The 27,834-nt window shown below is 36.4% G+C and overlaps 1 protein-coding gene and 1 non-coding gene across 2 annotated transcripts; both read right to left on the bottom strand.

Annotated features, from left to right (window-relative positions):
- On the bottom strand, positions 1-27,578 carry LOC139980332 (uncharacterized). Its single transcript, XM_071991937.1, has 8 exons — positions 27,153-27,578; positions 25,990-26,138; positions 22,449-22,511; positions 13,003-13,131; positions 11,964-12,173; positions 8,001-8,235; positions 6,948-7,055; positions 1-6,490 (listed from the first exon to the last, which is right to left on the bottom strand). Exons 1-8 carry the CDS (start codon positions 27,470-27,472, stop codon positions 6,424-6,426), a joined length of 1,281 nt encoding a protein of 426 aa, XP_071848038.1. The 5' UTR covers positions 27,473-27,578; the 3' UTR covers positions 1-6,423.
- Trnay-gua (transfer RNA tyrosine (anticodon GUA)) lies at positions 7,250-7,321 on the bottom strand. Its single transcript has one exon. It is a non-coding gene; the product is annotated as a tRNA-Tyr (tRNA).
- Positions 27,579-27,834: the final 256 nt, after the last annotated feature.

Below are 27,834 nucleotides of genomic sequence, written 5' to 3'. Positions count from 1 at the left end.
TTTGATATTATACGGTAGTCCAAAAAAAAAAAGAGGTAAGATATTTTGAACAGTACGTGTTAAATAATCATTGCACACTATGCATAATACAGTTATTAAATTGTACAAAGTTTTCCTTTCCTTTTATACACATGGACAATGATGCTTAGACATAATCATAGTTGATAATCTTAATATATTATGAGAAGAAAACTTGTTTTGCAAACAGCGCTCTCACACATAATATTCTCATGGTCGAAAAATGGTTTGGGTTAGGTCCTCTGAATATAACAGCCTCGCTGTATTTTCATTGGGGCCGGTGTACTGGTTAACACACAGTGAAAATAATTTAAAAAATCACATATTCCAATCATATACGGTAGTAACGCGAAGTCATCTACTTCACAAAGACAACAAGATTATGTGTGTCACATAACATCCCCCTTCCAATCCTTCAAACATGGATGACCACTTGTAACTCACACAAGTTTACCCACATCTGGCCTCAAACCATGCAAGAATAATAATAATGATCATAATAATAATAATAATAATAAATTCACATTTATAAAGCACCGATATCTAAAGGAAACCCCAATACTCAATGGCGCTTGTTCTCAGGAATGTGCCGTAGAAAACACATAAGTCTTGAGTCTGTTCTTGAAAATATTCATGTTCGATGCGTGAGTCGGTTCCATATAAGAAGCAGCATTTGGGTGAAGATGGTTCCATAGAGAAGGAGCGACATTGGTGAAAGATCTTCGACCAGAAGATTTGAGATTCCAATTTTGGAACATGGAGTACTAGTAAAACTTATTATTAAAAATCAAGAATTTTCTACTGAACTATTATATCTGAACGATACAACATCATGTTTAACAACTAATAACGAAGAGTGTCACTTGATGATAACCGATCAAAAGAACAATGGCAAGATTATATTCCGATTCCCCCAATTTTTAAGAATTAACACGTATTGTTTCCTGTCTGAGTCTTTACCACACACAGTTATTTGAAGACATCAACAACCCCAACCTTATTATCTGGGGGATCTAGATGTCTATAATACAGGGATGAGCCTGGGGTACAAAAAAAATGGCGGTATAGCCTCGAGTTTGCGTATGCTACAGTTTGTTAGGATAATAGTTTTTTTGTCCCCGAGGTAGAAAAGAAATCACGGATATTCCGCGAATTCGCGGGAAAACCAAACTGATAAAGACTTTTTCCCTCTCTGGTCTAGTCGAAGACTATTGAGATCAACGTGCGAAGATCTTAATAGTTCAAGTTTCCCTTTGTTAACCGCTATGTGTCCCAAATATTGTTGCAAAAAATATCAAACATTGAAATATTTAGCTGCTACTACTGATGTTGCAACAGCAACAGATATTTTAACGAAGAAATTATGGAACACAATTTCAAACAAACAGTTAAGTATTATTGAATTTTCCATATGATCAGCCTAACGTGGTGACATTGAAGCTTTGGTATCTTCAAACTGAAACTGAAACATTCTTTAGAGTGAGTCATTAGTGATGAGCGTCGAAACACTCCTTTAAATTCTTACACATCTTCCGTAATGGATAATTTCACTACAAACACAGGCAACAACAATTAACGACAAAACCAAGACTACGCCAATTAGTTCATAGCACTCCAGACCCCAAACACCAGATTCACTTTCAAAACTAAAACAAAACGTAAACTACAGGGATGTTTTATACCAAAATAATTTATGCAAGACACAAATGGTTTGTTTAAAGCAAATAACCAAACATTATCCTAAGCTAGCAAACCATGTCTGAACAAAACGAGCCAAAAGAGAATAAAAGCAATGATTCATTTTATCACCTCATTCTTAACCCCCCGCACTTCACCCACTGCTCTTTGCATTCAACACCACACCCGAAACCTACCCACAGCTCTTAGCGTTCATCACTACACCCGCACCCCACTCACAGCTCTTTGAATTCTTAGCATCTTGTGACAAAAAACATGGAAACACAAATACCGCCTTTCAAAAGTTAGCATTCAAATTGACCAAAACTAAAAATACTTCAACAAATAATCCCTCACATGTCCTGCTTATGAATGTAGAGGAAACTACTGAGAAAAGTGGCAACTTTGTTAATAAACTTGGTTGAAAGTGGTATTTTTAGTTTACAAGATTTTTAAACTGGTGATTACATTGACTAATCAGCCAGACCGGACAGCTCGCCAGGGACGTACTGTTGCAGGAACTGTAACATGTAAAGATCATAGAGAGGGATGATGGGTTTCATGTACAATAACTTACAGCTTTCTGATTAGACTATAATCATACTGGTAAACTGTGACTAGATCAATTCCACAAGAGAAAACTGCTGTCCATTACACCACATCCCCAACCTCCAACGACTTTCAATCGGAGTTATGTTTCTTAAAAAAATATCAAGAAATAAAATTGCATTTATGCACCTCTCAGCACCACTTGGCATTTCTTTGCACAGTACACCCCATCAATATAACCCTGCATCCATTCAACCCTCTAAAACTAGGCACCACACCCACTTTGGTACACCCTCTCTCTATGAATTTTTAACTCCATGAACCCTAACTCCATTTAACCCTAACTCCATGAACAAGGTGTTACATAATACCAGTCGGTCCACCAATAGGTTTACTACTTAACGCAGGAAATACTTTGTATTTCCTAACTTTAACGGAGAGATTAATCAAACTTTAACAGAGAGAGTAGTCAACTGATCACTTCTTGAGAATTCATGAATCTACAAAATATTAACCTATCCTTCGTTACAATGTATCACGGCAAACTCTGAAAGAAAGAAATCTCACGGAATGAACGTCCTATCCATTGGAATTTCATAAATGTTTTATTAAAAATAGTTTAAATTAAAGTATTAACAAAATGAAATTCTATTACACAACTAGTGAGTGGAGGGATTTCATATTAACACAGAATTAATCTGCTTGTTTTATGTCTCTCTGAGCTACCCTTACATCCAGATATTTAGGTATTTTCGAAAATTCTAGAGACTTGTCTCATGGGTACATGGTTACCTTTGCCATGTGTTTGAAACTACTTAGCAGATGTGACCAAGGTTGTAGTGTCCGTGGACGACGCTGGACGACTCTAGCACTTGTTTTCACAATTGAACCTGCCGTACCGATCAATCAAGTGATCAAACAAGGGACAACATAGAATTAGTTTGTTGAACCTACAGTATCCACGTATTAGCAAGCCATGCTCTGCAGCATACAGTAACTATACAACACAGTGTGTGTTTACTACACTGATGTCTATTATCAACTTTCAATATGTTAAACTTGTTTTCCCCCAGAAGACAGAGCTACAAATGAGAGAAATATTTCTATGGTAACTTTGTTAATTTGGAATCATGTTATTGTCTGACTCTTTATAATTTGTAATTTAAGTTTTAATTTCATCTCAAATATTGTCAACATCCTCCATGTTTTTAAATGTGTCCAATATCTTAATGCCCTTGGTAACGACATCCAGTACTAATAGTTTCGATTATGGATAATTTATTATTCAAACACACCATAAGTACAGACAACGACTCACTATCTTTGCTTTTCAAACAGTGTGAAATATTCTGCTCATCGTTTCATAAGAAACAAAATTTTGGAAAAGAATTTCCTGATTTGAGGTTACCTTACAGCAACCAATAAGGTCGTGACTAGTTTAATTAATCCAACTTTAAAACAACAACAGTTATCAATCAGACTTGCATGTACAACAGACTCAATTATAAGTCTTGTTTCCAGACTTAATAAAATTCATAGATTTCTTCATACCAAGATTCACATTTAGCATGCTTCTATGACATCTCCAATCTGGTACATAATGACTGCACAGTCCCTTTAAGTACTGATCTGGTTTGTTATGTGGTCTGCATTGGATTTCATTCATTTCAGAAAACCAAACTTATCCATGTTTAAAGTTCTTTTCTTTTTCCAGAGACAATTCATTTTTCTAACAGTAGAATGCTGCTGTTACAGCATATTGATCTTGTGTTAACAGAGAACCAACTGGTGTTTTGACTTCCTTAATGGAAAATTCTGACACTTAAAAAAACAAAATATATAAAATATAAAAAAGCTTGCATTCAAGAACTAGCATCTTAAGGTGATTCATGCTAATCTTAAGACTTTGAACTGGCATTTCAATCACACTCTAATGAATTCATCAAATTATTTTATGTCATAATTCTGCAATTTGTTACATCTATAGTTTGCATATCTTCATGATATTTTCATGACCTGTCCTCAGGTGTGGTAGGTGTTATGACTAAATCTACAATAATGAGTGAAGTTTATATGGTTAGCCTCTAAGAAATGACAAAACGACTATCCTATTTTAACAGCAAAAACATGCTTCAGGTTAAGAAAGAATAACTGAGGGATATTGCAGAGAAAACTGACTAAAAGATTTTAATGCAAAGTTTGAAAGAGCAAGGAAACTTGAAGCTGGACACAGACTTAACCAAGCGAATCTATCAATACAATACCTGTCTGCTACCATCTTAGCTACAGCATGCAATGCTGCATTGAAGTGAATATATGAGTACACTACCCTCTGTACGCTACCATCTTAGCTACAGTATGCAATGCTGCATTGAAGTGAATCTATGAGTACACTACCCTCTGTACGCTACCATCTTAGCTACAGTATGCAATGCTGCATTGAAGTGAATATATGAGTACACTACCCTCTGTACGCTACCATCTTAGCTACAGCATGCAATGCTGTATTGAAGTGAATCTATGAGTACACTACCCTCTGTACGCTACCATCTTAGCTACAGTATGCAATGCTGCATTGAAGTGAATCTATGAGTACACTACCCTCTGTACGCTACCATCTTAGCTACAGTATGCAATGCTGTATTGAAGTGAATCTATGAGTACACTACCCTCTGTACGCTACTATCTTAGCTACAGTATGCAATGCTGTATTGAAGTGAATCTATGAGTACACTACCCTCTGTACGCCACCATCTTAGCTACAGCATGCAATGCTGCAGTGTTTTTACTGATGGTGCTTATCAGACAGTACTACATACTGCATGTCCAAAGGTTAAAGAAGAAAGATTGAACCATTAGAACTTGTCCAAACCTAAAGCACAAAACATGTTGAAAATGGATGAAAATGGATTTGCTTTGAAGCATGGGAATATTAACTTTCTGCTATTCCATGAAAATTAATACTCTTGCCCAGATTAACAACTTATCTTCGTCAAATATAATCAGACAATCGGCCTAAAACCAACAACATTTACATTTAGCTTCAAACACATCGGAGAAATGTGAATGTTCTGACTAAAGTGATGACCACTGCAAGCACTTTCTATGTCTGAACATGATTTTGTAAAACTGCTAAGACGAAATGATATATTAGTAACTTTGAATATTCAGGTAATATGTTATCCACCGATAAATCAGGGTTCCTCCATGTTCCATGAGTAGAAAATGTTCATATCTTTACCAGAACAAACTTTCTTACCTATTATTGTGTTTTTTCTTTGGAAAATAGAAGAAAATTATGATATACTTTATGCATGTGGTTGAAGGAAATATATCAACTGAGTAATAAAACTATTGGAATGGAGAGGAACTATCTATTACTTTTTGATTACATCTCGTAAGGCCCCCCCCCCTGAAAAAAAAAATCAAGAGGGAGTCTGGTTTGATCAGTTGTGATTATACTTTGAGCAATAATTGATAGATTTTGTGTGAAACTGCTAAAATGTGCAATCAAATCCAAATTGCTACATCACATGTAGACTGATCATAAAACAGCACAATTGACCAACAAGGTCAAAGGTTATCTTCATTTCATGGCTCAACTGAGAGCTAAACACAACCAGTTGCACTTAATCTGTCGCTGTATCAAACTGTATTTCCTGGATTCAGCCCGATTTCTAATTGGAGCAATCACGTCCAAATTGCAAAGGAAAGCTAACCGAGGAAATGTGTCTCGGCAGTAATTCAGAACCAGAGTATCAGCCGAGTGTTTCCTGCTTGTACTGGAAATCCCATTAAATAAATAGGTCCAAAGATTATCCAAAAACCAATGATAGTATGTGATTGATGTTATTTCAACTGCACTTGAAGTTCCTCACAGGGTAAAAAAATCACTGCATTGGCGTTTAAGCATTGTAGCCACAACACCGTGACTGCATTCAGGTTCGGCGTTCACGTCACCGAGCCGTGGCTTCGAAAAGTAAAGTTTTTAGCAACAGAACGAGATAGCTTTGGAAAATGCAAAAGACTAGTAGGAAATATCTCCACAAATCTGGCGTGCGTGCCGGATCGCATGTGTTGTGTCTTGCATACCACATGGTACCTCTCAAGTTCCGCAAAAATCTTTTCATTCCAAGAGCTTCTTGGTTGGTGAAAGATTTTATCTCGACTTTTGGCCTGTCAGTAGCAGCCATCTTTCCAGTCTTCATCTCTGACTTGCGGTGAGGTCCTTCTCGATGGTATAGAACTGGATGAAAGACACAAAAGATGATGAATGAAACACCAATTCCAGGCAAGTGAAGCAATTGGCCTTAAAATGACACAGAATATGCATGTTTAGGGTACAACTGAATTGTTTACAATGGAGAGAATCTGTTGTATATATTTAGGTCGATTTAAATGTCTTACAGATTTTAAAGTTCGATAAAAACCTGTTTTTTGTTTTTTCCAGACCTAACCCTAGGCTTTTACAGGGTAAAAACAGTGGCACTGCTCAGGTACACAGCATAGTCTACTGAGAATAACATTGGGACTTAAGTCACTATTCTCACTAACTGAAGAAGCTTTTCAGCTATTTATGCATCGTTTGAATAAGAAAGGGATAAAACCCCAAAAGGGCTTCACAGAAGACAGCTATGATGATGACAATGGTGTACACTAGATTTGCAATGCATTAATAATCAGGAGATCAGTGATGGACTGACCTCTTTGATCCTGGCATAGGTAACTGACTCTTGGGATAAGCAGAAGACCTGGGTCTCGGTATCCCCGTTCTCTGAGCTGGACTGGATCTTACTGGTATACCTCTCCGACTGCAAATACATAGAGAGAAAATCAGTTAAAGCCTACAGCAGCCTACTGTACATACACAACATAGATGCATGACAAACAATATACCTACACAGATGTATCAATTTAATCAGTTGTAAGTAAACATATATATATATATATACATATAATTGAAATTGTAATGAGTTGCAAAATCAAGAACAGTGAAAAAACTTCCAGCCTCCACCAGGATTCGAACCCGGGCCTCACGCTTTACATGCGGACACCCTAACCACTAGGCTATAGATGCTGATTGTGTGTCCAGAGGTTCAAAACCAGTAAGGAAAGTCATAATTCCACTGTAGGTGTTTGTCACCTGTATCGAACAATACTAGTTCTGTTTTGGTGACATATTTTGCCTTACTCTAGAGATCAAACATGATGCTAACCAACTCGAAATCATTTGTGATTCTTAAAGCCGGATCTCGAAAGTGATACTTTGAACAGACTTTATGTTAATGAAATGGAGGTAAACGACACAGGCAAATGAAGATATATATATATATCTATATATATATATATATATATATATATATATATATATATGTATCATCCATAATACAGTTGTATGACATTACTTACATTATATCTGTATGCACAATAGCCCAGCACACCGTTTACAAGACACCTATTTAATGTTTACATGAATTTAATGTTATCCTAAGATATGTACAACATATCTATACAATGACCTGAATTTTTCATTTTTAACTGCACAATAACAAGCACACTGTACGTATGAAGTTGTTGCAGGTGTTTGCAATGATTTATGATAATCATATCAGGTATTTGTACCATATAACTATATTTATACTGATGAAATGTTACAAAATGAATACACAAAGCCTTAACAATCACATTTTACTGCACAATCATTGTTAGGCCAGTTTCTGGCTCAAACCACTGTACAAAAGAGTTAGCACACTTACTTTGGTGTTGGTATTCTTCCATGGGTAGGTGATGGCTGACTCAGACTTCCCTTTGTTGGTGAAGCATGGTTTCCCAAAGGGGCTGAGGGTTCTTTCAAATCTGGCTCATTTTCTGTACAGGGTGTTGGTGGGGGCGGAGGTGGTGGCTCACTCTCTGTACGTTTGCTGTTATACGTTCTGTTCATTTCAGGAAGACTGGCTTTAACACTTGAGGGTTGTTCAGAGGGTGATGGTACTGCACAGGGAAAAAACAAAAAGCATTTTAAAGATTTTCAAATTTATAAGGCAACATTCTATAGCATATAACAATAAATATATCTTTGATATATGACTGACCTACCATGTTCCTTTAGTATAGTATAGCTAATTATTTGTAAATCCCCTCCTTAACTAGATGACATACCTACCAATAGCTCAGAGGATGCTTACAATGTATATCCCTCTACAGTATATGGCAGACGTATGTGCCTTTGATATAGTACGGTACACTATTTTCAAAGTAAATCTCTTCCACGGCAGACGACAGGCCTACCATGTTGCCTCTTGACTTAAAGCAAGTATTTTGTTGGCCAAAAGAAAAAATTAATGTTGATTAGCCACAGATTATTTTATTCTATTAAATTACACAAACTTTCTTTATATTAGTATTATTCACATGCAAGTAGCAATTCGTAAGTTGTCAAAGTTGTTATTTTGGTTGTGAATATTTGAAATGAACCTAGTCAAGCTAATCAACCGGACTACCTTGGAATTTATCAACAGAAGTGTCAAATATTAAACACAAACAGCCATTGTAAATGTGAACATGTGGAGAGCAGTCCCAAATTCATTTATAACTGGACAACTTTAGTCCTCCAAATCGTTCAGAGTACTGCTAATAAGGTCTACACAAAATTAAGCAACATTTCCAAAAGACAAGACAAGAACCAGCTAAACACAATGCGTCCTCTCATACAATTCATTGTGTGTCTCACATTTATGAAGACAGTGCTGCAATGACATACAGTAATGTACGGTATACATTTAACTGGGCTCAGGATCTTCCATAAAATGTGTCCTCTCATACAATTCATTGTGTTTCACATTTATGAGGGGAGTGTTGCAATGCCAATAACAGACAGTAATGTACAGTATACATTTAACTCAGGATCTTCTATAAAATGTGTCCTCTGATACAATTCATTGTGTCTTACGTTTATGAGTGGAATTCTGCAATGACAGACAGTAATGTCCAGTATACATTTAACTGGACTCAGGATCTTCTATAGAATGTGTCCTCTCATACAATTCATTGTGTGTCTTACATTTATGAGGACAGTGCTGCAATGACAGACAGTAATGTACAGTATACATTTAACTGGGCTCAGGATCTTCCATAAAATGTGTCCTCTCATACAATTCATTGTGTTTCACATTTATGAGGGGAGTGTTGCAATGACATACAGTAATGTACAGTATACATTTAACTGGACTCAGGATCTTCTATAGAATGTGTCCTCTCATACAATTCATTGTGTCTTACATTTATGAGGACAGTGCTGCAATGACAGACAGTAATGTACAGTATACATTTAACTGGGCTCAGGATCTTCCATAAAATGTGTCCTCTCATACAATTCATTGTGTTTCACATTTATGAGGGGAGTGTTGCAATGCCAATAACAGACAGTAATGTACAGTATACATTTAACTCAGGATCTTCTATAAAATGTGTCCTCATACAATTCATTGTGTCTTACATTTATGAGGACAGTGCTGCAATGACAGACAGTAATGTACAGTATACATTTAACTGGACTCAGGATCTTCTATAGAATGTGTCCTCTCATACAATTCATTGTGTGTATTACATTTATGAGGGGAGTGCTGCAATGATATACAGTAATGTACAGTATACATTTAACTCAGGATCTTCCATAAAATGTGTCCTCTCATACAATTCATTGTGTGTCTTACATTTATGAGGGGAGTGCTGCAATGACAGACAGTAAAGTACAGTATACAATTAAACTGGGCTCAGGGATCTTTCAGGGAAGATTCAATTAACTGTGAAGTTCACACATGCTTTGTACCATTGGGTCTATCAAAAGAGACAAATACAGATATACATAAGAGATTTTCCATTGTAGGGACATGCCAAACTAAATGAAATACATGCTACATACTACTCCAACATAACAATCAACATAGAAAAAACAACCACTTTAAAACATTTATGAAGCCTCTTCTAGACATGCCAATACAGCTGTTAGGTAAACACGGTCCAGTCATTCCAAGACATAGTCATGCGGTTTAGGAGATGGAGGCAGGGGAGCAGGAGGGATACCAACCGGACTTACCCAAGGCAAGTTTTGGAAGATCAGAGGCTTGAAGGTGATCTCCATTATTCATGCCAGAGCCCATGCTAAGTTTGGCTCCATAACTATGTCTCCTATGCTCCTCTGTAACACAAAACATCCAAAACCTGAGAGCCTAAAATGGCACCACATGACATCCATACATTTGATATACAACATTCAGAATGCTGTTATGATTAGCAAGACCGGTGCTATATGGTAATCCAAGCATTATTTATATCTCCAGCATAATTTCACATACATAAAAAATAAAAAAATAAAATAATCATCATAACAGAAAGCTTTTCAAAAATATTGAATAATGATATTACAAAAAGTATAGTTCAGCAAACCTTCCAGGAATTAAAATGGTTGAAAATTGGAACATTTTTTTAATCATATATGCAAATGTATGAAAATCTTTCCAATGTGTTGTTCAGACCATGATGACCACACAGAAGTCAATTATTGATTTTATTTCATAAAATCGGTGATAGAGTACATTTATGGGGTACTGGTTTAACTGGTACGTTTTCTCAGAACTTGTTCACAAGCCTGATACTTCATACATTGTTGGTAAGCTTAGTTAGTGATACTTCCACTTGAAAACTTTCTATTGCAACATATGTACTTGGAGCGAATATGTTATGTTCAATGTTTGTGTAGCAATGTCTGTTTGTTGTGCACTTGAGTCACACAATAGGAGGGCCAGTCGTGACTTTCAGTGAACTAGATAACACACATCTAGAAATGCAAAATTATTTTATATCAATCAAGAGTCAAAGAGTCTTCAATGTAATCTTGACTGGTGTCTAATCATGGCCATTCTATACATTTTTCCACGTTCTTCTGAATATTTTAATAGTAAGAAAAGAGAGTGTCTAAGAACCTGCAATCTCCAATATACAGTACTCATTAACAGCACGACCGTGATTAAATGTCTGTATTGTAGCATCTCTCTGAACATAAAACGTAAAGTTCCGGTATGGCTATTACAAGCATGCATATCATAAATAAATAATGCAGTGTGAACCAAACTCATTTCAACACTGCCAGAAAAGGCAAGAAATGATACCTGGGAATGGTCACCTATCCACAGGCCGTCAGAAATCATAACAATGCAGGGATATAAAGTTCAATCCCTCTTAAACTTAGGTTCTTTCAAGTACTTGAAAACTTTAGCCTGGTATAAAGCTTAATATAAATGTCAAAAAAAAATCATTAAACACTGAGCAGATGTAACCATTTTATTCATCACACCTTTGAAGTAATATTTTTTTTTTGCTTGGTTTGTGCCATCTTCTGTATATAACCGATTACAAAGTCCTTGAAGGATTCATTTTCTTAATGTTTTGCTTTCTTTTCAGATTTCAAAAAGGCAAGATTCGCCAAACGACTGGCAAGGTTCTTGACATGATATTACACCAGCTCATCACAAGCTTGGATCTTGTTTGCCTTAAATTTTTATTATTCTGTTTGCTAACTTCTTACTTGCCACAAAATTGCCACACACTTGCCAACCACTTGCCACAAGCTTAGTTTCACTTTACATCCTATTCATAAAATTTGCCGACAATGCTTGCTGGAGAGGACGCAACATAACCTAGACGTTCTGCAAACTACTGACCCTTTTTGGCTCTCTCAAACGAAGGCCTCCTCCTCACCACCCCTGTAGCTGCTGTTATCTTCTCTGCATCTCCCTTCTCCTCCGTCAAGCCCTCCATGCTGCCCTGACTGGAGGTCCTGGAGGAGGAATTCTTTTCGGATGTTGCTGGAGAAACTGTCATCTTCGTCCTTGGGGATGTGCCCGGTGATTGATGCAGAGCTTGGCGCAAACCTTTGAGAGAGGATGCCATGAGTTTATCGATGCACACTATGATTGTGTTTTTGTAAAGCATATATGATATACAGGGTGCCCTGTCCTTTCGAGTCTACATGGAGGTTGTATTTATCAAACTAATACTACTATGATAGAAATTTAGCAAATGGGAAGATCGTGTTCATGACGTGGCATCACTGTAGATGCCACATGCCATCACTGTACATGCCATCACTGTTGATGTCACATGGCGTTCCTGTAGATGTCACATGGCATCACTGTAGACACCGCATGGCACCACTGTAGATGCCACATGGCAACCCTGTAGATGCCACATGGCATCAATGTGGATCCACATGGCATCACTGTACAGTAGATGCCACATGATGGCATTACTCACAACCATCATTCATCAGGAGACTGGTAAGGAGAGATGGACATTCAGCAAATAACATTTTTAACAATTTTTCTGCTTTTCATGTCAAGCATTTGATATTTATGTCACTTTTTTGTTATTCATATGTAGTCTTTCGTGAACAACACCAAGTCATGAAATTGTTTTGAATTGTAAATAAAGAGTTATTATAAAACTTACTGGTTTATATATTTACGAGTGACCCACTTACCTGTCTCCCCACAACCTATGCACCGCATTCTACCGTGTCTAGAATGCCCTGGTAATCTTTTAACACTGTACACCCTCACTGGCCCTAATGGCCTTCCTTCATTTTTTAAAAGATTACCAGGGCATTCTAGACACGGTAGAATGCGGTGCATAGGTTGTGGGGAGACAGGTAAGTGGGGAACGAAGTAAATAAGATGTTTTCTCCAGAATTTAACTACTTACTCTCCTCTTGCATCTTCGCAAGAATCTGAACGTCTGTTACATCTTCCAGCTTCTTAAACAACCTCTCCTCTCCGCTGGTCTTCCTCTCGTGGGTCTTGTGAGATGGAGAGCTCATTGGTTCAACTTCATCTGTCAAAGATAACAAATTATAATATTCCTTTTATTAAAGTTATACCAAACACAAGAGAGTTGTTCCTCATCAGCTTTAATGAAACAACAGGATAAACAACTGTTTCAATGTGATAATTGTTTTATGAGCAAAATGGATAAATCTTAACCTGTGAGAGAAACACTCATGAATGTGAATTAATATAGAAATTGTTTCTGGAGATTTAGCGCTACAAATTATGTGTGATATTTGCATGTCACTGGAACACTGTAGTTGATGCTTACTATGTACAGTAAAGGATGAGAACTTCAAGAGGCCTGGACGAGATTTCCACTAAAACATATTATTGTCTTCATCAATAGTCTTTATCAACAAACAAACTACAAGTTGATCAATGGTAACAACGTAGCAAACTATAGCAAAACTGTCCTAGGCAAGAGTTTGGTATAAAACTAAAGACAGAGACAAGCCAGACTGAATGATCAGAAAACGGTCACATATTAACATTCTCGAGTAATGACCACTGAGAATGATGGATTTCTGGGAAGATAGAGCAATCCAAATTACTGTAAAACGCATTTGAGGTAGAAAATAAAATGGGCCCACCCTGGCCTAAAAGTGTGCCCGGATTTTTGTTGGCCCAGATGGTCTCAAAAAATGTAGGCCTAATTGTTGTTTCAAATACATGTACTATGTAGTTACATCACCATCCCAAATATAAACTAAATCGGACATAATGTACGGTTGCTGAGATATTGCCCTTTAAAACAATTTCTGTTAAGTCCAGCCCACTCATTAATATTCACGAGATGGGAATCAAAACTAATAGGGCACATCTACTCATCATGGGGCATCTATCTATCAAGTATGACGTTACTTCAACTCTGCTTCTTGAAATATCGTGTTTACAATCTGACCGTCACATAAACACACACATACACACACACCCACACATACACACCAGCACAATTGCTAAGGTTACTGAAACTTCAGCATTGTAGAGTAACCAAAACATGTGGGTCCCATAGTGCTACCTTGTCATTAGAAAACAAATTTATTTACAGACTTATGTATGTTGGGAAAGTCAGTCTAATTTGTCTGAACTATAAATCTCTCAAAAGCATTCTCAACACTTCATGCTATTTCACAGATCTTCAACTGAAGTTCAATTACAACAATGTTATTGGCAGCAATTGATCGATTCTGTATATTTCTGAGAGATAAAAAACAGTGTGCTCTACAGTTGTATTATCACAACTTTACTTCATTTGATTTATTCAGGGATGCTTTCCAAAGTCTGTATTTTTTAACAACCAAGAAAATAAAAGCAAGAATTATAATTCCACAGAACTAATCTGTCAGTTTTTTATCATGGCTTTTACCTCCAAATATATTTCTTTTAATTTAGAAACTGTTGTGTTGTATCTCAGAATTAATGACAGCCAAACAAAACAAAAAAACAAACACTTCATGATATATGTTAATTACTCATCAGTGAGGACTGAGGACACTGAACCTCTTTTTAAAGACTTGATTTTTTCATTATTTTGTTTTATTAATCTGCATTAAACGTGGTACGAAACACAGTCAAAGTTGTCAATGTTGGTGAACAGTTATCTCAAAACATTGACACAGATCTTCTTTGTCACTGAAATTGCTGTTTTATCCTTTCTCCTTCAGTTATTATTGAGATCAATCTGTCAAAGAAATCCAGATCAATTTTGTCGACAAGCAGTGACCATCAGATGCACACGTACAGTGTATGTCTGTATGACCATGCACACTCTCAGTCGCATTTAAAAGCCAAATCCTCACGACGAATTTGCAGAGACTCGCTTTTTCTCATCGTCCGTTAACTATTTAATTCGCAATTACTGTATGCCATCGTGGTAGTCTTCTTCTTCAATCGGATGACTCATCCAGGAAAACCAGTCAAGTTTCATTTGAGAAGCCTGGAGGCACATTACCCTGCTTCATGTATTTGTCAAAATTAAATTTCTGGAGCCTGGTCCTTTTCTTCAAGTAGATTCAAGGATACAGAGATATTGTTGAATGAGTAATTAGTGAATATTGACCCAGTGTCCCCTATGACAATCTCTACAATAATTTGCCAGCTTTGACCTATTTTTGCCATCTTAATTCTAGAGATTACATCTAACATGTGCATTTGAGCATGTGTTGGGTTATTTAGACAGACAACGCTAGCGCTGATTAAAGCCTCAGTCCTCACTGCAGCTGAAACAATAGACAGGGCTGATGGAGAACAATGGTAAAACTCTTTGGTGTCTAATACGAGAAACCTAGCAACTTGGTTCTGTATTATTAAATTAGAATGAGTGAGTTGGTCTAAAGCTACAGTAAGCTACTGTACAATAATCGATTAATGCCAACAAAAAACTGTATCACAAGTTAGAAAGAACCAACCACACTGAAAACAAACTCAAAGTTAGACAGTTATTAACATTATCATTAGTAGCATAAATTCAAAATTTCGTTAATATTTCATCAAAGCAGAAACAATCATAAATATATGTGAAATATTTTATATAAACCTCACAGAGGGAAAGTGACTAGGATCTTTAGACAGATTAGAGCCCAGAACACCAGGTTACACACAGCTCTACCAGCTCAACCACCAGACTAGTTACTACTCAATCAACACCAGGTTACACACAGCTCTACCCGCTGAACCACAAGACCAATACTCCTCAATCAACACCAGGTTACACATAGCTCTACCCGCTGAACCACAAGACTAGTTATTCCTCAATCAACACCAGGTTACACACAGCTCTACATGCTGATCCACCAGACTAGTTACTCCTCAATCAACACCAGGTTACACACAGCTCTACCCGCTGAACCACAAGACCAATACTCCTCAATCAACACCAGGTTACACACAGCTCTACCCGCTGAACCACAAGACCAATACTCCTCAATCAACGTCAGGTTACACACAGCTCTACCCGCTGAACCACAAGACCAATACTCCTCAATCAACACCAGGTTACACACAGTTCTACCCGCTGAACCACAAGACCAATACTCCTCAATCAACACCACGTTACACAGTTCTACATGCTGATCCACCAGACTAGTTACTCCTCAATCAACACCAGGTTACACACAGCTCTACCCGCTGAACCACAAGACCAATACTCCTCAATGAACGCCAGGTTACACACAGCTCTACCCGCTGAACCACAAGACCAATACTCCTCAATCAACATCAGGTTACACACAGCTCTACCCGCTGAACCACAAGACCAATACTCCTCAATCAACACCAGGTTACACACAGCTCTACCCGCTGAACCACAAGACTAGTTATTCCTCAATCAACACCACGTTACACACAGCTCTACATGCTGATCCACCAGACTAGTTACTCCTCAATCAACACCAGATTACACACAGCTCTACCCGCTGAACCACAAGATCAATACTCATCAATCAACACCAGGTTACACACAGCTCTATCCACTGAACCACAAGACCAATACTCCTCAATCAACACCAGGTTACACACAGCTCTACCTGCTGAACCACAAGACCAATACTCCTCAATCAACACCAGGTTACACACAGTTCTACAAGCTGATCCACCAGACTACAGTAGTTACTCCTCAATCAACACCAGGTTACACACAGCTCTACCCGCTGAACCACAAGACCAATACTCCTCAATCAACACCACGTTACACACAATTCTACATGCTGATCCACCAGACTAGTTACTCCTCAATCAACACCAGGTTACACACAGCTCTACCAGCTCAACCACAAGACCAATACTCCTCAATCAACACCAGGTTACACACAGCTCTACCCGCTGAACCACAAGACCAATACTCCTCAATCAACACCAGGTTACACACAGCTCTACTCGCTGAACCACAAGACTAGTTATTCCTCAATCAACACCACGTTACACACAGCTCTACATGCTGATTCACCAGACTAGTTACTCCTCAATCAACACCAGATTACACACAGCTCTACCCGCTGAACCACAAGACCAATACTCCTCAATCAACACCAGGTTACACACAGCTCTACCCGCTGAACCACAAGACCAATACTCCTCATCAACACCAGGTTACACACAGCTCTACCCACTGAACCACAAGATCAATACTCCTCAATCAACACCAGGTTACACACAGCTCTACCTGCTGAACCACAAGACCAATACTCCTCAATCAACACCAGATTACACACAGCTCTACCCGCTGAACCACTAGACTAGTTATTCCTCAGTCATTCCGGGAGACTAGGAGAGTTAATCAGTAAATATGATGCTTTCGGAGTCCAAATAATTTAATTTCTCTACCAAAGAGGTGTACTTGATCATTACAGAGTTCCACTGCCCCATATTTATACATCAAAGGTTGACAACAACACCATTTACATTACTGTACATTTAAATTTGTGGGACACAAACTCTCATCTGTATTGACATTACTAATATCAACAAATACTTAGAGGTGCAGCCAAAATGGCTTTAATATCATTAGATTTGAAAGTACTAAGTTTACATGGAATGATCACAATCATGCACAATGGCCACCCAATCGACAGCTTTAATAAGTAAATCCTAGTACGTCTGGAGACTTGGAGAACAACAGTAAATATTGGTTTCCTTTTTGGGCTGATTATCCTCCATCACAGTCAGTGTAAACCAAGATATGTCATCATAGACATGTTAACATCATAATAATGGTTAACCTCTAGGCTCTAATATTGCTATGTACAGTACACATACTGCCAAGCGCACTGACTTACAGTAGAGAATGTCAATAATGAAAATATTTATTGATTGTCCAGCGACAGGAGGATTCAGCACATTTGGCAGACGGAGCCAGCTGTCACCATCTCTAAATGATGACGATGGCGGGATTTAGACTTCACCGAGAGACAGCTTAATGATAAAGTTCTGTGATTAACGGCTCTCAGATCACAAGTACAGGCATTATCATGTTTGTAACTACTGTACAAGTAGTTAATCAGAGATACACGGTCAGACTGTAAAATAGATTCCACAGATGACATTTGAAGATGACTATAATTCAGTATTCACCAACACTACAGTAATCTTACATTATAAACATCTGTATAAGTACGGCTGCAGTGCTAGACTTACTGTACTTACAGATTAAAATTTATGCTTAAGATTTGTACAGGACTTACACTGAGTTGAGTAGTTAATATATATTGTATACAAACAGTAGCTTTACAGAGTAATGTTGAACTCAACTGACTGTAGTTCAAACAGCTGGGCGGTTGGCTGAGACCAAATGTTATCTGTAATATCTACGTCTAAAGAATCAGTTCACAGACACATTTGCTCTGCCTAGCAAAATTTAAATAGGATGTGAAAAGTTTGCACAAAATTTGTCTTTCTTATTCACAACCTACAAACAGGGACATTTATAGAGCTCTACCATTGCAAGGGGATATCGACTAAAAACTCACAAACAGGTGTTTGCATTTATAACACTGCATTATTCTTTTCTGAATAAACACACTGAAAAAATAAAATATTACTCAGTAACTCTTTTGGAAAATTAAGATGAGTAACTGAAGTACTAGCCATTAAATAAAGTCACAAGTTTCCTCTATAGCAGGCTACGCAGCAATCTGCATTTCAAACATAATAAATACAATTCTATTTCACAACCTGTAAGACCCACTTTTTTATATAGAAGTTTTGGTAATATATTTATATTGTGAATCACTTGATAACTAGGTTGTTCTAAATTGAAATACCATGAGGTTAAGGCTTGCCTATTACAGGTAGGTACTGTAGGTCTTCTGTGAACTTGTTTCAATGTATGGCTGTGATAAGTTTTTAAATTTCTGTTGAAAAGATAAACTATCTCTGACAAAGTAAAAAAGCTTTCTGCAAAAATGTAATATTACTATTACCTACCACTCCATGATATCTACAGTGTTGTTGTACTAAGAATATTTGTGCATGGTACTGTAGGAGATGTATGATAAACTGTCTAAACACTACAAACTTTACTACAGAGAGGCAGTACAAAATGGTATATATGACAGTAGGTACTGTGTTACATGTATGTATAAATTGCTACAGGGGTACAGTACAGTATATATGCCAGTATGTAAACTATGTTTGTATATAAATTGTTACAGGATGCAGTACAGTACATGGCAGTTTATACTGTGTTTGTACACATGTATATTGCTACAGGAGTACAGTACAGTATATGACAGTATATGCTGTGTCTGTATACATATATTGCTACAAAGGTACAGTACAGTATATGACAGTATATATGCCACTGTATGTCTGTACACATGTATAAATTGCTACAGGATGCATTATAGTACATGGCAGTCTGTACTGTGTTTGTACACCTGTGTATCTATTGCTACAGGAGTATGAACAGTACAGTATATGACAGTATATGCTCTGTCTGTACACATACATATTGCTACAGGATGCATTACAGTACATGGCAGTCTGTATGGTGTTTGAACACCTGTATATATTGCTACAGGGATACAGTATAGTATAGCCCAGTTGTTTCTGTACACATGTATATATTGCTATGTCAGAGGTACACTACAGTATATATGACAGTATATGCTGTGTCTGTATACCTGGATAAATTGCTCCAAGGGTGTACAGTAGTATTAAAGCAATACAAGTAACCTTTATTAATGACCTGTATATTTGATCCTCACCCCTTCATTCTAAAAGTTATCAAAATGAATGATTTGTAATATTCATAGGAAACCATACAGTACCATATTACAAAATATGTCAGTCATTATTAATGTACTTAAGGGAAACAGGAAAGATGTAATTGGCAGGTAATTGATACGTCGTTGATAAACTTGTTTACTTTGTATATATAGTATTTGTTTTTCACACTGTAGTTCAATCTTTCTGCTTTCTGGATTCAAGTATTGTCATCTAATTTATTAAAATTGTTCATAAATAATACAGTAACTAACTTTTAAAAACTTAATGGCAATTTGGATACATTGCATACACATTAATTACATAATCTAGTGTAAATGTTACACACTTAGGACTACATAATGTACCGCCAAGAGACTCCTGTACATTAAAGACCTAAACAATTCAACAAATCTTTCGACATCTTCAAAGTTGGAAGAAGAGGAACAGATGAGGTCAATGAATATATAGCCAGTCACACAATGAAATGCCCTTTTCATTCTTTTAGTTCACAGTAAGACAAAAATGAGATTTCTAGCTCAGCTGGGACCTGATTTTGAAGCAGTCAGATATGTAGCATCTCCAACATAACTATAAACCCTTCTCCTTCTTGTATGATTCACAAAAAATACTGATTGTTATGAACCACACAAAGAAATTGAAACTATTATCCTGATGCCCAAATTGGTGTGATTCAGTAACTAGTACTAATTAGGAGCACTCTAAACTCACTACATGGAAGAACACAACAAGTAATTGTATTCAAACTATAGACCGAGATCAACTCTGCTCAGATCAATGCAGAGCCTATGAGTAAAATACTGTACTTTAGAAGTCATGTTACAGCCAGTTCGCAGACTGCAATGTTAACAATTTATAGTAAATGAACTGAAAGGTAGTGAAAGTGAATGAGCAATACGCACACAGACTGAACACATTAAACTTGTTATTAAGACTACTTTATACATAACTACAGTATACTCAATGTAGTCATTGACCTGAAGAGGAAAGAGTCAGCCATTGCAAGTACACACACACAATATGTGTAAAAGTAGAGTCACAAATTTATATCATCCAATTACTGTACAAATAGGACACTTAGGATTAACCCTAAACTTAACCTGACTTTATAATTTTTGTATGTACAGTCGATTGATGAGTGTCATGACCTTTTGAGCATACAGTATCTTGTGCTGAGGAATCTTAATAAAGCCATCAAAAAATGTATGCTTTCACAAAAATCAGCTGAAAATGTAAATAAACAGTCAGTTTATATGTTAATAATTAAAATAAAAGTTAATAAATAAAAGAAAGTGTACCGTAGAATGCATATATGTTTAGTGAGGACATGTACAAGAAAAGAGGTCTAGTATATAAAATGCAAAGATAGATTTAATGTCTGGCAAACAGCAAACATCTAAGGTTATTCTAGTGTACCCTCATACAAGTATATGAAGATAAACTTAACACAGTGAAAGATAAATATTCAAAGTCAACTATACTTTGCATTGTCAAACATTACTACTGGAACAGGTTTAAATCTTTTGCACATGTATGTCGGTTAAAACGATATGCCATCGGAAAACGTTTGCTAGCTGCGTTGGCAATGAAAATTTTCCTGTAACACCATGGCTTAAGCACAAAATAGTGAATACATACATCAGCTGTTTCTCACTACCATGACATTCACATTCAGAAAGTCGGTTTACTTTGAGGTTCAAGCGACATTGCAATGTTACGCCAATGAGAGCAGATATACAGTACTGTCCGTTGTATTATTATTAAACAATATTGTACTTCAATATATGATCAATATCATAATAATTTATTCTTATATAGCGCTTTAATACACCAAAGAATGATCTCAAAGCACTTCACAAAATCGCATAAAATATTACCACTTAAAATTGTTACAGCTTAAAAAAATTTAACAGCCTAAAAATATTGCATCAAAAAATTACAAAAATAAACAAATATCTTAACAATCATAAATATTAAAACAATAAAATTCAGAAATTAAAGACAAAAGCAATAAAATATGACAGCATACAATAAAACTAAAATACCAAACAATTACAGCTGAAAATAAGTAACAATAAGACCATCAAAATATATAGAAAATCAATTTTAATATACAACAATAAAATACAGTAGTTGAAGTACTGTAGGTTGCTAAGACATGTATGATTGTACCTTCCTGGGTGAAAAGAAGTTAAACAAGTATGCACACTAAATAAACTAAGTCTAAATAATAAGAAAATAAATCAGATACGACAACAAAGTATTACAAGCAAAAGGGATGTTTTCAGAAATTTTAGCAATAAAGTGCAACCAAATGAGCTTACTATTAAATGGAACCTATCAATGATGGATCATTGTTAGAGATATCAACTAGAATATATCTAAAGCCAAGAAAGTGGTTTTCAGTCTTAATCTTTGCATATTTTTATGTAGCGTTAGTATCTACATACTGCACTGCATATATGTCGCCAACAAGCCTATGGACATCTTACAGTTAAGTAGTTGACTATACAGTACACTGTGGCTCTGTGTCTGGTCAGAGCTATTACTCTAATTCTATCTACTGAATAAATACAGGAAGTACTTTGATATCTACTATACCTTGTGGGATATCAGCTTCAGGAATGGGCTGTGGTTTTGAAAGATTCAGGGAGTTCCTGTTAGCTGCAAAACAGAAATAAAATGGAGAAAATAATAAAATACTGAACATACAAAAAAGAATCTTCGAGGAGGTTGCCTCAAGTACATCCTAATTCACTGCAGGCTTGGGGCGATTACATCTGAATGTAATCGATTACGATTACGATTACTTGAGAATGTATGATTACGATTGCGATTACGATTACAGCCTAAAGTTGTAGTAATCGATTACGATTACGATTACATTGTAATGTAATCATGATTACAATCATGATTACATTGTGGTTACTTGCACAATCCTCTGCATATCTGTTCAATATAACTCTCTGCCTGGAAATAGGGCAATGAAATAGGGCAAAGGAAGGGCATTTACAGTATATACGGACAAAATTGTGGAAGTATATCTACAATTCCTACCAGGTATTACACTTTTATGCCTTAACACGTTTAAGATGTGTAACCCATAAGTCCAGTAAAAAATACAATTTAAACAGACAAAGAGTAAACAGACAAATACTAAAGTAAAACAAATGAAGATTTTCATGCAACACTATATTTTGTAAACTAATAATTTCTGCATAGCAGCAAAACTAAAAACTCTTTTACATTATAACACCAAAATAAAACTAAACAGCTTTGAAATGGGGCATTCCACAGTACATGGGACATGGAAGGCCAAAGTAAAAGTAAATTATTTTCATCAAAAAGTGGTCAACTCTGGTAAAGCAAATTCTGATCCACCAAAATACTTAATTTGCAGTGATTTTTTTCAGCAACAAGGTTAATTACATTAATTAAAGAGGTGTAAATGGTGCAAAGTTGGATGGGTTATTGGACAATGGAATGTAGGATAATTTTTTAATAACTTTTTTCCCCACAACATGAGATGAGTACAATTAACGTTTTACTAATGAACATTGAGATGTTTATTGTGCTAGAGAATTCTAGAAGCAGGAACACTTCTTTGGTCACACTAAAAGCCAATAGTAAGAATTAGTTTTAATCATTTCTACTTATTTTGCCCTTCTCATTCAAATTTCACTGTAATCATAAATGTAATACGATTACGATTACTTTGCCCTTGTAATCGATTACGATTACGATTACTTGGTAATTTTCACAAAAGTAATCGATTACGATTACTTCAAAAAATGTAATCGATTGTAATCGATTACGATTACTGATTACGATTACCCCAAGCCTGATTCACTGACTACATTACAATCAGTCTTGCATGAAATACTGTACGGGAGTAACTAATGGTGCAGTAGCTTTAACCGCTCCAATTTGAGATAATGCAAATATTGTTCCAGCAAGGATGTACACTCTTATATTGAATTAGTATGTCACATGCATTCCAGTGTTCCTCACATCAATTGGTACTACACCATTAACTAACTTTCAAGAACATGTGGTCCTCTGTGAGAGAGACACCTTTTGAAGGTTTTCACATACTGTCCTGTAGTGACCCCTAAGTGACCTTTGACCTTCACTTCCCAGTGACCAAAAGTACCCCAACATCCAACAAACATTGTGTCCAAGTTGCAGTAATATGGGTTGCTCTGGGAAAGAGGATATTCATTTTGAAGGTTTTCCAAATTATGGACTGTAATGACCTGTCAACGACCTTTGACCTTAACTTCCCAGTGGTCGAAAATACTCAAAATAGCCCAACATACAACAATCATGTGTCCAAGTTTCATCAAAATCAATCAAAGAATGAGCAATCAAGATCACTTGACAGACTGTTTTACACCCCGAAAGAAGCACTACCCAAGAAACATTATGACAGACTTTCAAGAACATACATGTGGTCTTCTAGGAAAGAGATACATTTTGAAACTTTTCACATAATGGCCTGTAGTGACCCCTAAATGACCTTTGACCTACACTTTCCGTTGGTTAAAGTAGCCCAACATATAAAAAACATTGTGTCCAAGTTTCAGTAAGATCCATCGAAAGAATGAGTGTTCTATAAACAAGTGTATAAACAATTGTGAACAGACATGATACAGTAGTTGGATGGATGGATAGAAAGATCTATCATGCCATGTATTGTATGGAGAAGCAATGAATGTTACTGTACATCTACTGTAAGTGCTGTTGTGTACTTATTGCATAAACTGTATAACATTATCAACTTTTTAGTATGACCATTATATTGGTAATTCTTTTGTTAACCTTTCACTTTGAAAATATGAAAAGAAATCCAAAGGGAAAGTAAAGGGTTTGCATTTCTTCTCTCTATGACATCACAAATTAACATACAGTGCCCTGACACAACTCAATGATGTCCCTCCTAAACTAAGAAAGATTTTTGTTAGGGTTTTCAGTGATTGTACATTAGTGGTAAATGATGATGGTTCCTTTCCTTAGTTTAACACTGTGCCAGCTTTTCTTCTTTACTGAAGTGGGACATGCTAGTGAGAAATCCACAACTCCAAATATGAATTAATGAATTAGTACAACAGTTTCATCACTTCAGTCAAGTATTGTCCAAAGCACGGTTTGTTCTCAAATCTTGTCGCACAAAAGATTTCCATCTGGCCCACAAAACCAAAAGGAAATCGGTATGCGAATCCTTAACGCCTTAATACTGGTTTATCCTTGCACATTGTACAATCATTTTGTCCCAACCGGTATTTTTCTCTGCTGCAACTAATGTGTTTTTGCAAAAATATGATAATAATTTGGGAACCTCTGGCCTACAGTCCCTAGGTACTATTGTTTACTGCTGTATTACGAACTGTTTACCTGATCATACTACAGTACATCATATTAATGTATATATTGAGATATTAATTGATTGTACAGTGCTAGGATTCCCATATAAACATGACTTTTCAAACTATAATCCACCTGTCGCTCTCTCACGAGAGAACTAGGTGCCTGGAAAGATTTTCAAAATAATTTTTGCTTAAAGGTATGATGTACTGGCTCCAAATATGCTAGATATTCAAAAATGGTCACCTTGGTCAAAATTCTTAAACTATTTTTATTACAACCTTGATGGAAGTTTTCCTCACTGGGACATTCAGTCATCTTTTGTGTTCCTTAGCAATGTCTGAGGACAATTTGGAGAATAAAGACCTCCAGGAAAGTACTTTTTGAAAACTTCTAACAATTATAGCATGCTATAATTTGGGGCCTATACTGACTACCTTTAAGTCCCCTCATTTCACACTTCTGTTTATATCTTTGTAACTAATACCTTAAAAGCTCAGTTTCAGCATGTTCAGTTAATCAGTTACAGAGGGCATCAATAGCCTAGTCTGAATATAGTCTGAAATAAGAGGCTTCTTGATTACAAGATACAAGATTACTGGGATAATAACAGAATTCAACAATTAGGTTGAAGATGTTATAAACATATACAAATTTTATGGTCATTATTTGACAATACAAAATGATATCTAGAACACAGTATGTTCATAATATTGAAGTAGATATAAGTTCAGGCCTCATAGACTGCAACAACTACAAAACAGGAAAGTTTCTGTACCTCTTGAAACTTCATCAAGTTTCGCTAGTAAGGACTTTCTGGCTGATTCCATATCATAGTTGGGCCTCTCAAAGTCTTGACGGATCCAGTCGTATGGGCTCACAGATTTCTGATCTGGGGTTGGGGCCTTCAATGGAGATGTATACAACCTGAAAGGAGGCCAAAGTCACACAATGAAGAAAAGGCTCATTAAATGTTAACAACATGAAGAGCTTAAGAAATGAACTGTTTCACCCATAGGCTGAGTAACTTAAAATTGACATATTTCCAAGGCTATTGGACAAGTGAAAACTAAATGTATGCTTAAGTGTTCCTCTAGGTTTGAAGACTATTATTCTGGGCTTATAACTGACGCACTTAAGGACTTGATTAACGATGTCTATCAACGAAAAATCGAAATCACTCAACTGTATACGTTTTTCATATGTGTAGTTCCTCAGAAATGTATTTGATCTCAAAATATTTATTGTTCTGTGCCTACCCAAGTAACCCAACATACAATTGAGCAGAATTTGACCACAAAATGTCTGCCTTGTCAAGTTCTTTCAAACCCCTAAATTGACACATTGGTCCATAAGCTAACTGTAGTGTAATCCCAAGTATACAACCATTGACTTTGGATGCTGTTTGCTATGATCTGAGCCTCTATAACTTGGCTCAGACAGGTCAGGTCCCAGAGAGTAGTGGTATCATACTGAAGTAATTTTGGTTATTTTTAGTGAGTAAGATTTCCAAATGCCTCAAAAATGTGTTAAAATGGGGGGGGGGAGTAGGGGGAGGGTGACAAACGCTTAAAAACAACACAATTTGATCAGCATAAACCAAAATTTTTAGGTTGCCTGCTGTTTCATTGCTAGTACTATTTGAAGGTGCGTTAATTATGAAGCCTTAACTGTACACAAAGAGAGGTTTAACACTAACAGTCAATCCCTCAGAAATTGATCAAAACTTATACCTGACAATTTAACTTTGTGAAGGATTGATGAAATTATAGGTTACCTCTTTAACTTACAGAAAATGATAAATATTGCATTTACCAAGAATGGTACAGTATGAACTATGAACACAACGTGCATGAATGTTGCTCACATACAATTTATCAGAGAATTCCTGGGTGTACACAGTACACAATAAATTTGTGGCCTATATTGTGCAAACATTACCAGGTGTCGTCGTCGTCTGCATCTGAATGAACGTCCAAATCGCCCATGCTTTCACTGACACTACGACTGTTTTTCCTCAACTTTGTATTACCGTGTACTGACGTCCTTCCAACACCCTCTGTACCTTTTTCAGTATCTGTGTGTGATCCTTCTCCGTGTTGTTGTAATGTATTTGACTTCGTTGAAGGGACGGTTACTTGTGAGTAGTTATCCGCCTTTTGACGTAAAATTTCATTTTGTTTCTCTAGCTTGTCGACTAAATCTTGTAATTTTCTAACTTCGTCTTTCTTTTCTTCACCGTAATCTCGCAAATCAGTCATATTTGTTTCAAGTATGCACGGTTGCCCGGCGTTTTCGACTTCACGAGAAAGATTTCTTGGTATCTGTTAGTGTTTTGCCTTTACGAGAATTAGGTTTGGGCGAAAGTAATAGTCAGATCCCTTCTGGTTTTTATAATGCAAGTGCTTTTAATATCATTTAAATTATTCTAGTGACACATAGAATGCTATTAATATTCCAAATTAATTAAAAAACTTTATTTAGACCATTTATGCGGATTACATATTATAGAAAACTCAAAAGTGGTTAAAAACTATTATTTCTTATCAAATCAGATCTAATATAGTTCCAGCGCTACATAATGTAATTGCGGTAGGAAGGAAGTGTTACTCCTTCTACTGCT

Source organism: Apostichopus japonicus, chromosome 14 (genome assembly GCF_037975245.1).
Source record: "Apostichopus japonicus isolate 1M-3 chromosome 14, ASM3797524v1, whole genome shotgun sequence".
In the NCBI taxonomy this organism is placed as follows: Eukaryota; Metazoa; Echinodermata; class Holothuroidea; order Aspidochirotida; family Stichopodidae; genus Apostichopus; species Apostichopus japonicus.
The sequence above is the reverse complement of the archived record's forward strand: the minus strand, read 5'-3'. Positions and strand labels throughout refer to the sequence as shown.